The following is a 14979-nucleotide window of genomic DNA, read 5'->3' on the forward strand; positions in this document are numbered from 1 at the left end:
CCCTCCAAACACAGTAATAAAGTAAATAATTAAGTTTATAGTAACTACAGTGTTAGGAAGTTTGGTTATGTAAGATAGCATTTTGTTTCACTTTGTGGTTCAGTAATTTACATTGCGAAGTAGTTCAGAATATTTCAAAATTCTGTACACTCTTAAATCCGCATACATAGTAGTTTGAATAATGAATTACAGCTGCTGTCCGTGCTAGCTGTGTTTATTCTGAATCATAAAGTTGAAAGTTCAAGCCTGACTGCAGAACTTTTGATGATCTGTGCAAGGCGGCACTATTGATTGTGTGTTTATTTGCAAAACACGTCCACTGGAGTAGATATCTGATTGGTCTTTGTGGCAGACAAGACAACTCCCTCCTTTCACCATAAGGTTTAAATGTATTGTGTAATTTAAACTTAATAGCGTTCCAAGGAACCTCCAAAACACTCGGTAACAATACTGCTTTCAGACAGCATATAGGCATCACTCTCAAGTCAGGAGCACTCGCAGTACTTAGTATCAAATCCTGAGTGCAAGCTGTACTCTCATCAGTGATCTCAGGGAATGCACAATGATGAAGCTACTGATATTAGTGATTGCATAATGTTCATGCTGCTAAATTCAGACGGTAAGATCTGCAGAATAGAAAGATTTCAGTGCAATTTTGACTTCAGAATTGAGATGTTGCTGTACAGGGACCCAGTGAAGACCAACAAGCATAGGGGTGGTGAATAGATAGATGTGACTTGCTGAGAGTTAGGATGCATTGAGCAGTGTTTTTGATGAGGCCAACTTCATTGAGGGTGAAAATCTCAGGGAGGAAGACTGCTCAAGAGAACGTTGGAATAGTGAACCCTAATAAATGATGCATAGTTATAGGTAATGTAATGCATATGGATTGAAACACAGCACATGGTCTCCCTTTTTAAGTGCGATCATAGTTTTATTAATTTCAGCACATAGGAAATTTCCGGAATAATACCAAGGATAAAAGATTTCCCCTATGTCCCAATGCCTTGATGTCCTCCACCTTAAAGTGTGACAGCAAGAAGCACTCGCAGTACCCTAGCTGAGACTTTACCAGTAGTAATAAAGGTTTAGGTGTTTTTGCATGCTGTGCTCCTATGAATAAAGCCAATGATCCTAGAAGAATTTTAATGTCCTTCCCTCTCCTTGAAACTTGTCACTGCTCTGTCTCACTCTTTTTACACTTTTTTAAGATCTCCTTAAAAACTACCTTTTTGAGTGAATGTTTGTCCACTTTTCCAAAAAGCTTCTATTTGAATCAATGTCTGGTTGCGTTTGATAACGGCAAATGTAAAATGTCACACTCCAATTCACACCCATTGGACCAACTTCTGCTTGCTGTTATTGCTACGATGAGACATTGGGTATAGATTCTAATTATTAGTCTTTAGTGGCATCACTTTCCTCCCCCTATCTCCAGATGCCAAACCATGTGCATGTAATTGGCTGTTTATGAAAAGAAAGCTAAGCATAGTTTATAGCAATGCTGAACAGGACTTCATTGTAAAATAAAAATGTTTTTACTTCAAAGGTTCATGCAACATTTAGTCAGCAAGGTGTTACACTTGGAGCTTTATCCTTGATCTTAACCCTGTCAGATCTTGTGTGTATACCAACCAACAGAGTATGAATTGCTCTTTGTTTCTGGATAGTGACTGTTTTGTGTGCAGCTTTGCATGTTTTACTTTGCCACCATCCCAAAAAATGACAAAGTAACTATCTCCAGCAGTTTCTTTAAATAGATTTATTCTGGAACAAAAGTTTAGGGGCGGAACAATCTGTTGACTGTGATAATCTTTACTATGCCCAGTGATTAGTCAGCGTCAGGAAGCATGTCAACAGTTTAAAAAGGAAAGCGTTCACGAACACATGATGGAACTCAATACAGTACACAGTAATAGCCGAAAACAGAATCGGACATTTAATCAGAGATAGTAGGAACTGCAGATGCTGGAGAATCTGAGATAACAAGGTGTAGAGCTGGAAGAACACAGCAGGCCAAGCGACATCAAAGGATCAGGAAGGCTGACATTTTGGGCCTAGACCCTTCTTCAGAAATGTAGCAGCTGATAGCCAATACAAATTTCCTAGCAATGAAAGACAGCTTCTCTTTCTGCATCCTGTGTATCCTGTTCAGAATCTAGTATACTTCAACAAAATCAGCTCTCATTCTTTTACATTTTAAAGCATGTAGGCCTCATTGACTTGAACTATCATTAAAGGACCACCCTCATCCTGGGAACTGATTCTCTGAACTTTTGTTACATTGCCTTCATTACAGGTATTTCCTTCCTTTTTATAATGAAGTTCAAACCCTGCACGGTATTCTAGTATGTTCGCACCAAAGCCCTAGATAACTTGTATGCGAGGCTTTCTTGTTTTTATAGCATAATTCCCTTATACTAAAGGCCAACTTGCTATTATATTTCCTTTTACTGCTTTTTGTATATATGTACGAACCTTGTATTCCTTGCAAGAGTACATCCAATTCCTTAGAACATACTCAGAACAAATTACAAATCTCAAGCCATTTCAAAGTAGCCTGTTGAGGTGGAATGTATCTTGAGGTGTAATTTCTTTGGAAGACTACCTCCCCCAAAAAAAAGCCATCTGTATAGATGCACGAGATCCTTTGCATTATTTAAGAACAGATGACTTCTCCTTGTGTCCTGATCATTGTTTATTTCTTGGCCAATATCAGCACAGTAAACTAACTGACCACTGATCCCATGTGCTGTTTGTGAGACCCTGGAATTGCCTACCTGATGCTCCAAAATATATCATAACTTCTCATTGAATCATAAAATATATTGTAGGAAGAGGCCATTCAGCCCATTGAGTATGCACTGATCATGCAAAGACCCAGCCATGCCATGCTATCTCCGTGACCCTATATTTACCATGGCTAATCCGCCTAATCTGCACACTATGGGGCAATTTAGCATGGTCAGTCACCTAACTGCTCATCTTGGGATGATGGGGGGAAACAGGAGCACCCAACAGAAATACATGCAGACACTGAGTGAATGTGCAAATTCCACACTGGCAGTCACCCGAGGCTGTAATTGAACCCTGGTCCCCTGGTGCTGTGAGGCAGCAGTACTGACCACTGAACCACCGTGCAATCCTCTTCTTTCCAGATTCTGGAGCTATTTTCCATTTTCTTCCTTTGGTTGAAGATTGAGTGTGTCTTTTTTAAAGATTCTTGAGTGGACTCTGCTGGCAAAATGACCTGGATCTGAGATGCATCCATTTTGAATCTCTGCTGATGAATGTTCTTACTTCTCTTTCTCATCTCCTAGCAAACAGTAATATAGAACCTTTCACTTTCAGCAAATAGGAACAGGAAAAGGCCATTCATCCCCTCAAGCCTGTTCTGCCATTGTGAGATCATGGCTGATCTGTGGCTTAACTCCACCTCCCTATCTTTGGCCCATTTCCCTTAATATCTTTGCCTAACAAAACAAAATCTACATAAGATTTAAAATCAACAACTGATCCACCATTAGCTACTGTTTGTGGAATAGAGCTCCAATCATCTGTCGCCCTTTATATATAGAAGTGCTTTCACCTGGACAGTCAGGCCCTAATTTTTAGACTATGCTCCTGTGGTTCAAGAAACTGTAACTAGTGAAAATAGTTGATCTCTATCTAACCCGCCTTTTCCTGTTCTCATTTTGAAGACTTTGATCTGCTCACCCCTTAATCTTATAAAACCTGTAGGAAACAGGCCTGATTTGTATAATCTGTCTCCATAAGTTAACCCCTGATATCCAGCTATCATTCTGGCCAAAGTTATGTGCAGATCCTCCCAGATTTCAAATCTGTTTTTAAGACAATTTTTTATTCTATTCCACCTATTGATTTATTTGAGTAGATTTTTATTTATAAGATTTGCACACTTAGAAATATGGAATTAATTTCGGGACATTTGTCTGACTTTTACAAATGGAGAAATCCGCTTTCTGATTTAGTGAAGCGCTATTAAGTTACTAATTGTACGGCTATTACTTTGCAAAGCAATATTGAAATGGAATCATAGATCATAGAATCCCTACAGTGTGGAGACAGGCCCTTTGGCCCAACAAGACCACATCAAGGCTCAGGTCATCCCACCTAGACACATCCTCCACTAATCCACCTAATCTACACCCCCCTGAACACGACAGGCAATTTAGCACGGCCAATCCGCCTAGCCTGCACATCTTTGGACTGTGGGAGGAAACCAGAGCACCTGGAGGAAAGCCACGCAGACACAGGGAGAAAGTGCAAACTCCATACCAGACAGTGGCCTGAGGGTGGAATTAAACCCAAGTCCCTGGTGCTGTGAGGCAGCAGTGCTAACTACTGTATGTGTGCGTGCGCGTGTGTGTATGTGTCTGTCTGTCTGCCATTACTAGTGTTAAGCATTTCAATAGAGTTACAGTTAAGCCAATTCTTTTCTTTTTAATTTATCTGTATTTTAACTATACAGTACGAATAAAATGCGTTTTATTTCAAGACTGGTAGTTTGACCAATTGAAGTGCATCTGGAACACAGTACTGCCATTTGCCTTTTTTTAAAAAAATGAAACAGTTAGGACCTAGATTATCTTATATTTTGAGGGGGTTGGTCTGGTCCACGCCACATGCAAATATTGGAAATGTAGGAAGTAAAGTTGAAATCAAGTTCATGCAGTAAAGCAGTTTCTCTGCTCATTAAGTTTGAGGACGTTTTCCACTCTTTCGGCAGCAGTCCACCATGAAACTTTTTTAGCCTGCTCCAACAACATCATAACTTGCCTTGAAATAAGAGAAAAACAGTCTATCTACATCAGGAACTTTATGTGCCCCATTTGCTGTTGCAATAGATGGATCCTCCTGAGTTGGTAATAGCCAGCTGTCTACGCACTTAGATCCTTGCTAAGTCTATATTTGCATGTCGACTTGACTGTGTGAAGGGATAGTTTGCATTTTTGACACAGTGAGTAGTTTTACATGAATAATCATATGTACTAAAATGGTTGAAAAAGATCTTCCACATTGTTATTTATACACCATCTAGATTTCTCTTAATTGGCATTAGTAGGTTTATTTTAAACCTAGCTTGCTGATGACTTCATTTGTTTATTTTGCAGCACGTTGATGGAAGTTTTTCTGTGAAGCCATTAAAGCAAAAGCAGATTGTAAGTAACCTGTAAACTTAATGCTGTTGCAATAGTGATGAGCAAGTTCATTGAACCAGAACTGAATTATTTATGTGCAGGAGCCAGAGTTCTCTGCAGCCCTTCAGAAAGCTGATGCTTGATTGCTTTTCCCTCCCTTTCAACTTCATTTTTGCAGGATTCATTTGAGGGTCATTGTCAAGGGTGCTACAGGGAACAGGTTGTTGACTCTGGATGCACAGTTCTCTGGCAGTATGGTGATGAGACCCAGTACCTAATTTTAATTGTAGCTTCACCTCCTGGTATGTGTTTATTCCCACACAGGCCTGTAGACCAGTCATATCAACTTGCTGTGGAATCACAATGCAATGTTTTATCCAGTGATCTTTCCAGCAAGGTTAGAGCAGCATTGGAGACCATTTGGCCTCTTGTGTCCATGGCAGCTCTCTGCAAGAACAATTTAGTTACTTATGCTCTTCCATCCTTTCCCCAGAATCCTGCAAATTCCTCCTCTTGAAATATTTATCCAGTTCCCTTTCGAAATTACAGTTGCACACACTTTCAGGCCGTGCATTTCAGATCCTGACCGCCTACTTAATTTGAAAGAGTTTTTCTCCCTGTTGCTCCTTTTGACAATCACCTTAAATCACCTACCTGTCATTTTTAATGCTTCTGCTAATAGTAAGAGTTTATCTTTATCCACACTATCTAGACCCCTTGTGATTGTGAACACTTCTACCAAATCCCCTCTCCACCTTTTATCTGACGATGATAACCACTGCTATTCCAATGGAGCCACAAAACCAAAGTCCCTTCTTCCTAGAAACATTGTCATTTTCTTTTCCTTTTCCCCCACTTGTACCCTTTTTAAAATCTTTACACCCGTCCTAAAATGCAGCATTCAGAATTGGATATATTACTTCAGTCGAGTGAGTGCTTTAAAAAGAGTCAACTTGGCTTCCTTGCTTTTGTATTCCATGTCTTTATTCATAAAACCTGGGATCCCCTGACCCTTTTTATCTACTTTCTCGACCATTATTGTCAAGTTCAATGCCTTGGAAGCATTCTTCCTTTGAACCAGGTGTTGGGAAAAATCTTTATTTCGTGCAATGTTGGGCCACAGTGGACCAAGGACTGTTCTGAAAGAGGGTTCAGTGGTTTCTGATTGTAATATCATTAAGTTCCAAGAAATACTCATGTGACCTGAGGTTGCCATAGAGATGAACGGCTGAAATGCAAAAGGTAAATTCAAAAATGGATTTTAGTTGTCCTACAACACTTGGAATACTTCCTGCAACTTCATAGACACACTATCAAGGTGCAGTGAATCAGTTTGTGACTTTGCTTTTCCAGTTGAAAAATATTATTCTAAGTTAAGTTTTGAGATGAAAAGTGGAACCAGGCATTTCAGAATAAATTAAAGCCAAATTGTGTTAAATTTAAACTGTTCCTGAGAATGTTCTGTTTACTTATCAGTCAGTATTATTAAAGTTCTCAGTGCACAATGGTAAGTTTTTTTTTAAAAAAAATTGTCTAATATGGGGTTTGAGACCATGACTTTAAACAGGACAGTCGCATTAAATACAACTGAGCTAGCTAGGACCTGTCTCCACAAAGCCTTTCGAACTTGTTTCAGAAGATTGCAACTTAAAGCTGTAATTACTGTTTCCATTTTGTCTTACAAATGCAATTTTATACCCAAAGATACAGTTGAAATCTGATTTGAGATGTGATGCTGTGCATCCAGCCCATGCCATTGATGCTGCTGCTGCAGCATGAAAAGATCTCGGGATCAGTTGATGACAGGCAGTTCAAAATGGGAATTAGAGAAAACAAACCAGGTTCTCACCAAACTGTTTAATTTTTGCCAGACCCTGGTTTTGAAGCAGGAATTTTACGGAGGCAGAAAGTCTCTGAGTCACCAGCTGCAGAGCCAGTATGAGTCTTGCATTGTCTGTTTTTTGGAAGGTTGCCACATTTTGTTCCATAAGTTAACTTTTGATTGGCCAGTGACAGGCAGTACCCAAGATCAAGGATAAGGCCTTTAACCACTAGTTGCCCACTTAAAGGCTTCAGTTGGCAGTAGGCGGAAAGGCTATCCACATGAAAGCAAAGTTTAGACTGTAATGTGCTTTCTCTCCTTAAAACTAGGAATATTGAGATTCTTGGATCTAATGAAGGTTCTACTGGTAGTTTGATCCCGATTTCAGTGCGTTAGTCTCTCCTTTAATAAACTAGTTGAAGAGGAATTCTGATTTACCTGGTCTGAGTCCTTTCAGATGGCCTTTAAGACATTAAAGTCTGTTTATTGCACTAAAAGATATGTGTTATCTCATCCGTCAGCTTTCTTTCTGTCGGTTTTATTGGACTTACCTGTTCCTGTTGCTTTAGTGTTCTGTCTTCTTTCTTTTCTATCACCTCTTTTCTTTCTTCCCACAAACTTGTATGATTTCATGCTTCTCTGCATTAAATTTCATCCACCGTGAGCCTGCTGAAATTAGTTTTTATCTTCTCAGCTCTCCTATGCGGAAGCCTAGATATTACGAAAACCAAATGCAATTTCGGTTTAAAGTTTTTTTTTTGTTTTGGGTCAAAAAATAGAAATAAAAATAGTAGCTTGGAGAGAAATTTGGACCTAGTGGTGTTCCCATGCATCTGCTGCTCCCTTGTTTGCCTGGGTGGTGGATGTTATGGCTTTAGAAGACACTGTCAAAGGAACCAAAGTGAGTTGCTGTCGTGCACATTGTAGGTGGCATACATTGCTGACTCTGCATTGGTAAATATTTAAAATGGTAGAATGGGTGTCAATGACTTAATTGTGAATTAAGTTAATCTGTTACAAGAAAATCTTGATTTAATAGCACATTTAGAATATTGCTTGTTTCTAGCGTGTTTTTAAAAAGAATCATGTGTAATGAGAGCAATAATTTGAAATGTATAGATGTGTATGACAAGCTGCACAGTTCAGATTGTCCTGTGCTTCTGGCATAATAAAGGAAAAAATGCAGTGTAAAATGTTGCAAGGAGATTCTAATTGAAGGAAAACAATAGTGAATTCAATCAGTAAATTTTCTTTTGAGCAGTACCAAAATAGGACTTAGTGTCAAAGCTTTCTATCTTGTACTCATCATTTGCAAGAGTACCTCTTCTAAGGGAACACCAACATTCATTCTGCTGGAGAAGAGAGTGCTGATTTGTTGGCAGTTGAACTCTGATTGGTAAAGGCATTGTAATGAACAATGCATCCACTAATGCTGATTGAAGAAACTGCAAGGGTTTTGTTTAAAATTTTAAACCAGGTTTAACTTTGGTTAGGGCATTGCCCTAAAAGATGAACTAGGAAGCGGTAGATGCCTGTTCTGTTATGTGGAACAGGTGCAACACGTGTACATGTATATGTTTCTTCTGTCTTCAAATACCAAGTATTAACATATTTATTGATACATGTAAGTTCTTGTACATACAAGTATGCCTCACTGTGTGCCCAACTCGCAGTCCTAAATTTGTAGCAATGTACAATCTTGCACATTGAAGGACATCCAAGAAGCATTGCCCAGTTGTAGAATTGCATCTAATGTTCAACACTTGTGAATTTTGCAAACATGGGATGATTAAGTACAGTCAGTATTTTGTTGGAAACAATCAAAGGGGGATATTGCTTGATACTTTTGAAATGTACAGCGCTTATACCTATCATCACACCACGCTAGAAATTCACAGACCATTTGTGTGAAGGACCAACTATCTATTTGGCTTGATGGCAGCATTGTTACCAATGAACACCGACATTTCACCTTGAACCGCTTTTCTAGTGAGTTGACCTGATGATTGTAAAGCAGAAAGCTTTGACAAAATGTGACTTCTTTCAGCAATACTCAAAGGTTTGGTTATTCAGTTTAATTTTTTGCTTGATTATGTGATTTGGGCAGTGGTCCTAAGCACACAGCTCATTTTAGCAGTTGGGAGCACTATTTCTTGTATCAATTATTATTAGTCTCTGCCAGCATGTCGTGAGTGGGAATATAGACTGAGGCTTAAATTTCTAAACTTCGGTTGTCTCTTTTTATTGTGTGGGATATCCTTAGTACACACCCCTTTGTTAGGAGAGAATCATATATTTATAATAGGCTCATGTAGAATCATATATTTATAATGGTGTTTGTGTTCTAAATCTACCATATCTTAGGTCTCAGGTGCTTAATTTTAAAAGCATTTATGGGGCATTCTGTATATTGCACAATGTTCCCTCTGTTATGCTTCTCAAACACTGGCTTCTGTAATGTTTACTATGTGGTTAGAAATCTCAGTGCTGTACTAAGCACTAATAAAAATGTATAACTACACAGGAAATTTCAAGTTATAGTTTACAATGTTGGCAAGCTAGGCAGTATCAAATGTCACAATGTACTTTATGATGTTTTGAGAAATGAGGTTGTAAAATTGTTTAAATTCTAAAAATGTTAGATGCTTAAGTAGACTTGGAGGTTTGCTTTTAATTGGCAGAATGCGCTAAACTGCACATTTAACTACATTTGGTACCTACAAATTTTAAGTAGGATGATATATTTTGAATCTTAATTTGTCTAGAATAAATAAGGAAAAAGAAAACACAGGATTTATTCAGTGGGTATTTATTCACAGGACCTAGGCATTGCTGGCCACAAGTGTTTTTGTCCATCCCTAATTTGATGTTAAAATGATGGAGCTGCCTTACCTGCTTGAGCTGATGCAATTCCTTTTGTTGTAGGTAGAACCAACAGTACTGGGGTTTCTTGAATGTTGCCCTAGCGACAGTGAAGGAATAGTAATATAGTTCCAAATCAGGATAGCATGTAGCTTAGAGAAATATGGGCCTAGTGGTGTTCCCATCTACTGCTGCCTTGTTCATCTGGGTGGTGGAGGTTATGGGTTTGGAAGGCACTGTCAAAGGAACCCTAGTGAGTTGTTGCAATGCATCTTGTAGGTGGCATACACTGCTGACTCTGCATCGGCAATGGAGTTAATATTTAAAATGGTGGAATGGGTGCAAATCAAGCAGATTACTTTTTAGACTGGATATTGTCAAGCTTTTTGAGTGTTACTGGAGGTGGATCCAGGCAAGTGGGTAGCATCGCGCCACACTTCTGACTTGGTGGTGGATTTGTTTTAGAGAGTCTGAATGTGTTACTTAGTAAACTTTTCAGTGTCAGGACTTGCCCTTGTAATCATGGTTACTATGGTTGGTTCGTTTAGTTTCTGGTCAATCATAATCCCCAGGAAATTGATGTTAGGGGTTTTGACAGTTAAATGCTATTGTATGTCAAGGAAAGATGGTTAAATTCTGTTGGAAATTGGAAGTGATTATGTTTCCCATCAAACCATATTTTCTGATATTCGGCCCAGAGACCAAAATTAAGATCCATTATCAAAAGGCCTGTCACCAGAGCTTTAAACCTGATGTCTTTGGCTCAGTAACACTATTTACAAAGTCCGCTGATACTTCGTTGGAGAGACAAGAGAAGAGTAAAGAAGAATCTGGGACATATAAACAAACATGATGAAAATAAACTCTTTAAATTGTTTTCATCCTCAAACTGCTGGAATGCCCAGCAAAGCAGCAATTCCCTCCCTGTGTCTGGCCAAGTTTTCAACTTTCACATTGGCTTTTTAAATAAGCAAAAGCGTATGCACTAATGTTACAGCAATAAAGCTGCTGAGTGATGAGTAGTTTTATTAATCTCATCAGCGCAGGCTGCAAAAATAAATATCTGAAATGGAATGTTTAAAAAAGGATGCAATTCATATGGTTCAATTCTGATGTTTATATCACACATTAAGGCATTTTCAGCAACTAGATGAAAAATGCAAACTATGAACAGGTCTCTGGATAAAACATGATTGGTTACCTCAGAAAAGCTTCAGTTCTTTTTACCTTGGATTTATAGAGCAATGGAAATGGATATGAACATGAGACGGGAGAACACAAGATTTTGCATGGGGGTACTGCCCTTTGATTTATTTCCTCCCCTCTCACTGCCACCCCACCCCAGCTCACATGCTGGATCTCTCCTTTGATAAAAGATATATGTGGAACATATTGACAGCTTCAAACCACTTAGTCCAAGCTTCAGACCATGCATCCTGATTGTAGCTCAGCTGGACCTTCATTTATCCATATTTGCTCCATAACCTTTTGATACCAGTACCCAACAAAACCCTCAGATTTGAAAACTAAGTGTGTCCCACTGTTTATTACCTTTGAGGGCATGAGCCCCGGATTTTTATACCCTTCATTCCAAAACATTTTTCCTGATTTCACTCTTTCATGACCTTAAAATTGCAGTGACACAGGGTAAAAGTAGAGAGTGGGAGTAATTAGATTGCTGGTTCAGAAAGTTTAGTGTGGACCCAATGGACCCAGTGGCCTTCATCTATTCTTCAGTATTCTAAAATTATAACTATACCTTGGTTTTGGTGTCAGCTTTTTAACCGGATCATAAGCACTATTACTTGAAGGCACAGTTTTTCAGCTGATGTAATTTTTCAGCATTAAGTGAGGGTAAATATGGGTAGAAAAATGTCTAGTTGGTTATTTATTATATTGGACTTTGCCTCTAGAAAAAAGGTTGTATGTACCATTGTAACTTTGCACCCAAGTACAATGACATTTTTCTGCCATAATTTTAGGGATCATGTCTTTTGACCGTTAGAGTTTTCCTCTGTGAGAGGCTTCAGAAGCTAACCGCAATGATTTGAGGTTTTCTCTCGCAGTCCACCTCCAATTCTGGTCCTATGACATGGAGTGAGAAAGGAAAACAAAATGCATTCTTAATAGTGTTTAGTAATAGTAATGGTGAATGTGGAATTGAGTAAAACTCTCAAAGGGAAAGTTTGCTTTGTGCACGTCTCATAGCATTGGGCTGTAAAAGCTGAAGCCTGGTGTCATTCTGCCATCTGCTGCCAAAACATTAAATTGCTGATTGTAATTCCCAAAAAGAACATGGTATTTGTAACATAATAAAATGTGAGGCTGGATGAACACAGCAGGCCCAGCAGCATCTCAGGAGCACAATATTTGTAATGCTATTTACAGTGATACCTTTTTCAAACTGTTAACTTCAATTGTTGACCATTTATACCGACCACAAAATTGAAGCGTTCATCTGGGAAAAATAAACCAAATCTAGTAGTTGAGGCAAGCTTTGCCTGTTTTTTTTTCTGTAGAGATTTTGTACAAAAGCAAGAAAGTTCAGTTTGCACTCAACAGGATAGGTTAGTGCCATGTCAAACTATTTATCAGAGCCGGTAATAATTGGAGGTACTGACAAAGCAGATTAAATGAAGATTAAAAAAATATATACTTGCACATACTCACTAAGTTGTTTAAATGCAGAACACAAGATGGCTCGCTAGCTAAGTGACTAACATCAAACAACAGGAAAAAGACTTTCTTTTTTAAGAAACTAAAAGCATTCGTGCAACAAAGAATGATTAGCCAGCTGGTGGATGTTTGAGGCAGTTCTGAAGCTGAAGCAGGAGAAGCTTGCAAAGTTGCTGAAGTTTTTAAGTTTCGTTATCAAAGTCAAAATGAAGGTTAAAAGACTTCAAAGTATTCAGTAGGAATGTGCTATACTTCACCTTGAAATGGTCGTGTGGTTGGAGTGAGAATGGAGCAGTGCATTATGTTGGTCAGTATCAATCAGCTTGGGGTACAATTTAGAGACAAAAGTTTATTTTTTGGAAAACTCCTCATCTAATGTTGCATTCTTTGGGTTGACATGAAATTTTGTTTGATAATCACTCCTACAAAGCACACTGGGAGTTTTCTTTCATCAGATGTGGGCATTGCTGCTTGGCCCTGCATTTATTGCCCATTCCTAGTTGAGAAAGTGGTGGTGAATTGCTGCCTTCAACCGCTGCAGTCCATTTGCTGTAGGTAGACCCACAATGTTGGGTAGGGCAAGTTTGCTGGGATTTTGGAAATATAATTGCTGTCCTTTCAATGTCGCTTGGTCAAAGTCAGGATGGTGAGTGGCTTGGAGGGAAACTTAGTGTTTCTATGAATCTGCTGTCTTTGTCCTTCTAGATGGAAGTGGTCATAGGTTTGGAAAGCGCTGTCTAAGGATCTTTTGTGAATTTCTGCAGTGCATCTAGTAGATGGTACTCTGCTGCTACTGAGTGTTGGTGGTGGAGGGAGTGGATGTGTTGCCAGTCAAGAAGGCTGTTTTGTCTAAGGTGTTGTCAAGGTGTTTGAATGTAGCTTGAGTTGCACCTCAGTAGGAAAGTGAGTAGTATCCTGTCATACTCCTGACTTGTGTTTGTTGATGATGGACAGGCTTTGGAGTGTCTGGAGGTGAGATTTGTGGGATCGTGTTTCAGTAACAGTTGAGACCGTGGAGTGGTGAAAATAGCCTCTTTACTGAGCATCTGCAATGGCACAGTTCAAGACAATGATGGACTTGGAAGTACAGTTTTACAGTAGCCTCTTTATACACATTTCTTACATGCAGTAAAACTTTGGCACTGTGGTGTCACACAGTTTTGTCTACTGTACACAAAAGTTGATGTGACATCTGTCCTGGGGAAGCAGGAGATAGTTTCAGCACTTGCTAAATGCTTGTTGTTATTCTTGATGGGATTATAATGTCTGTCTGGTCTGACCTTACATAATTAGGAGGTGTTAGTCTTTTCTTTAAAATTAGTAATGTTAGTAAAAACTATGATTTAAGTAAGTGAGAAATTATACATGTACTAATTAAAAGGATATTAAACTGATATCCTGCAGCTGGGTTGTGAGATTTCATTTATTATTGCCAGTTTTGATAGTTCTTACATTCATAATACAGTTTCACAAAAGCGCTGTTTGATAGTAAGTTTCTTAAAGAGGGGTAGCAGCTGTATTTAATATATATCTAAAAAGCGCATATTAGTGGAGGACACTGTTTGTTTGTTCTGCAGCCCGTACAGGTCCTGAGAGAGTGTTGCTCTGGGCTAATTAATATTATTATCTTGCCATAATTTTCAGTGAGTTATGGAGACACAATGTTGGGGATGGCATTGTTTTGAATAGGTTACAGTGTTAACACTTATTCAAGGGTAGCCTTTGATACAGGAACAGTCTAAATGCTGCATGCAGCATGGGCTGAAACAGTAATAAGTGAGAAAGGAAGTTTAGTTTATACAATGTATTACAAAAACGCACTTGTATGAATGAATGGGCACGCAGTATCATAAACATAGTGTGCTTGTGAGTGAGCTGGTAAAGAGAATCATAATGTAGTATCTCTCAGATTCTGCAGTTTTGCTAGCGTCTGACTTGCTCTTGTAGCCACTGTATTTAAATAGTATCAGAGATAATGGGAACTGCAGATGCTGGAGATTCCAAGATAACAAAATGTGAGGCTGGATGAACACAGCAGGCCAAGCAGCATCTCAGGAGCACAAAAGCTGACGTTTCGGGCCTAGACCCTTCATCAGAGAGGGGGATGGGGGGAGGGAACTGGAATAAATAGGGAGAGAGGGGGAGGCGGACCGAAGATGGAGAGTAAAGAAGATAGGTGGAGAGAGTGTAGGTGGGGAGGTAGGGAGGGGATAGGTCAGTCCAGGGAAGACGGACAGGTCAAGGAGGTGGGATGAGGTTAGTAGGTAGCGGGGGGTGCGGCTTGGGGTGGGAGGAAGGGATGGGTGAGAGGAAGAACCGGTTAGGGAGGCAGAGACAGGTTGGACTGGTTTTGGGATGCAGTGGGTGGGGGGGAAGAGCTGGGCTGGTTGTGTGGTGCAGTGGGGGGAGGGGACGAACTAGGCTGGTTGAGGGATGCAGTAGGGGAAGGGAAGATTT

At 39.4% G+C, this 14979-nt stretch overlaps 1 protein-coding gene across 5 annotated transcripts in view; it reads left to right on the plus strand.

Annotated features, from left to right (window-relative positions):
* The window catches only part of LOC125462244 (E3 ubiquitin-protein ligase MGRN1-like), a 149119-nt gene that overhangs the window by 106863 nt on the left and 27277 nt on the right, over positions 1 to 14979 (plus strand). For all 5 annotated transcript variants that reach the window (XM_048552043.2, XM_048552044.2, XM_048552045.2 and 2 more), the window contains exon 8: positions 5136 to 5183. In XM_048552043.2, the coding sequence (XP_048408000.1) occupies positions 5136 to 5183 (48 nt within the window). The remainder of the gene's footprint in view (positions 1 to 5135; positions 5184 to 14979) is intronic.

This window comes from Stegostoma tigrinum, chromosome 23, assembly GCF_030684315.1.
Source record: "Stegostoma tigrinum isolate sSteTig4 chromosome 23, sSteTig4.hap1, whole genome shotgun sequence".
Lineage (NCBI taxonomy): Eukaryota > Metazoa > Chordata > Chondrichthyes > Orectolobiformes > Stegostomatidae > Stegostoma > Stegostoma tigrinum.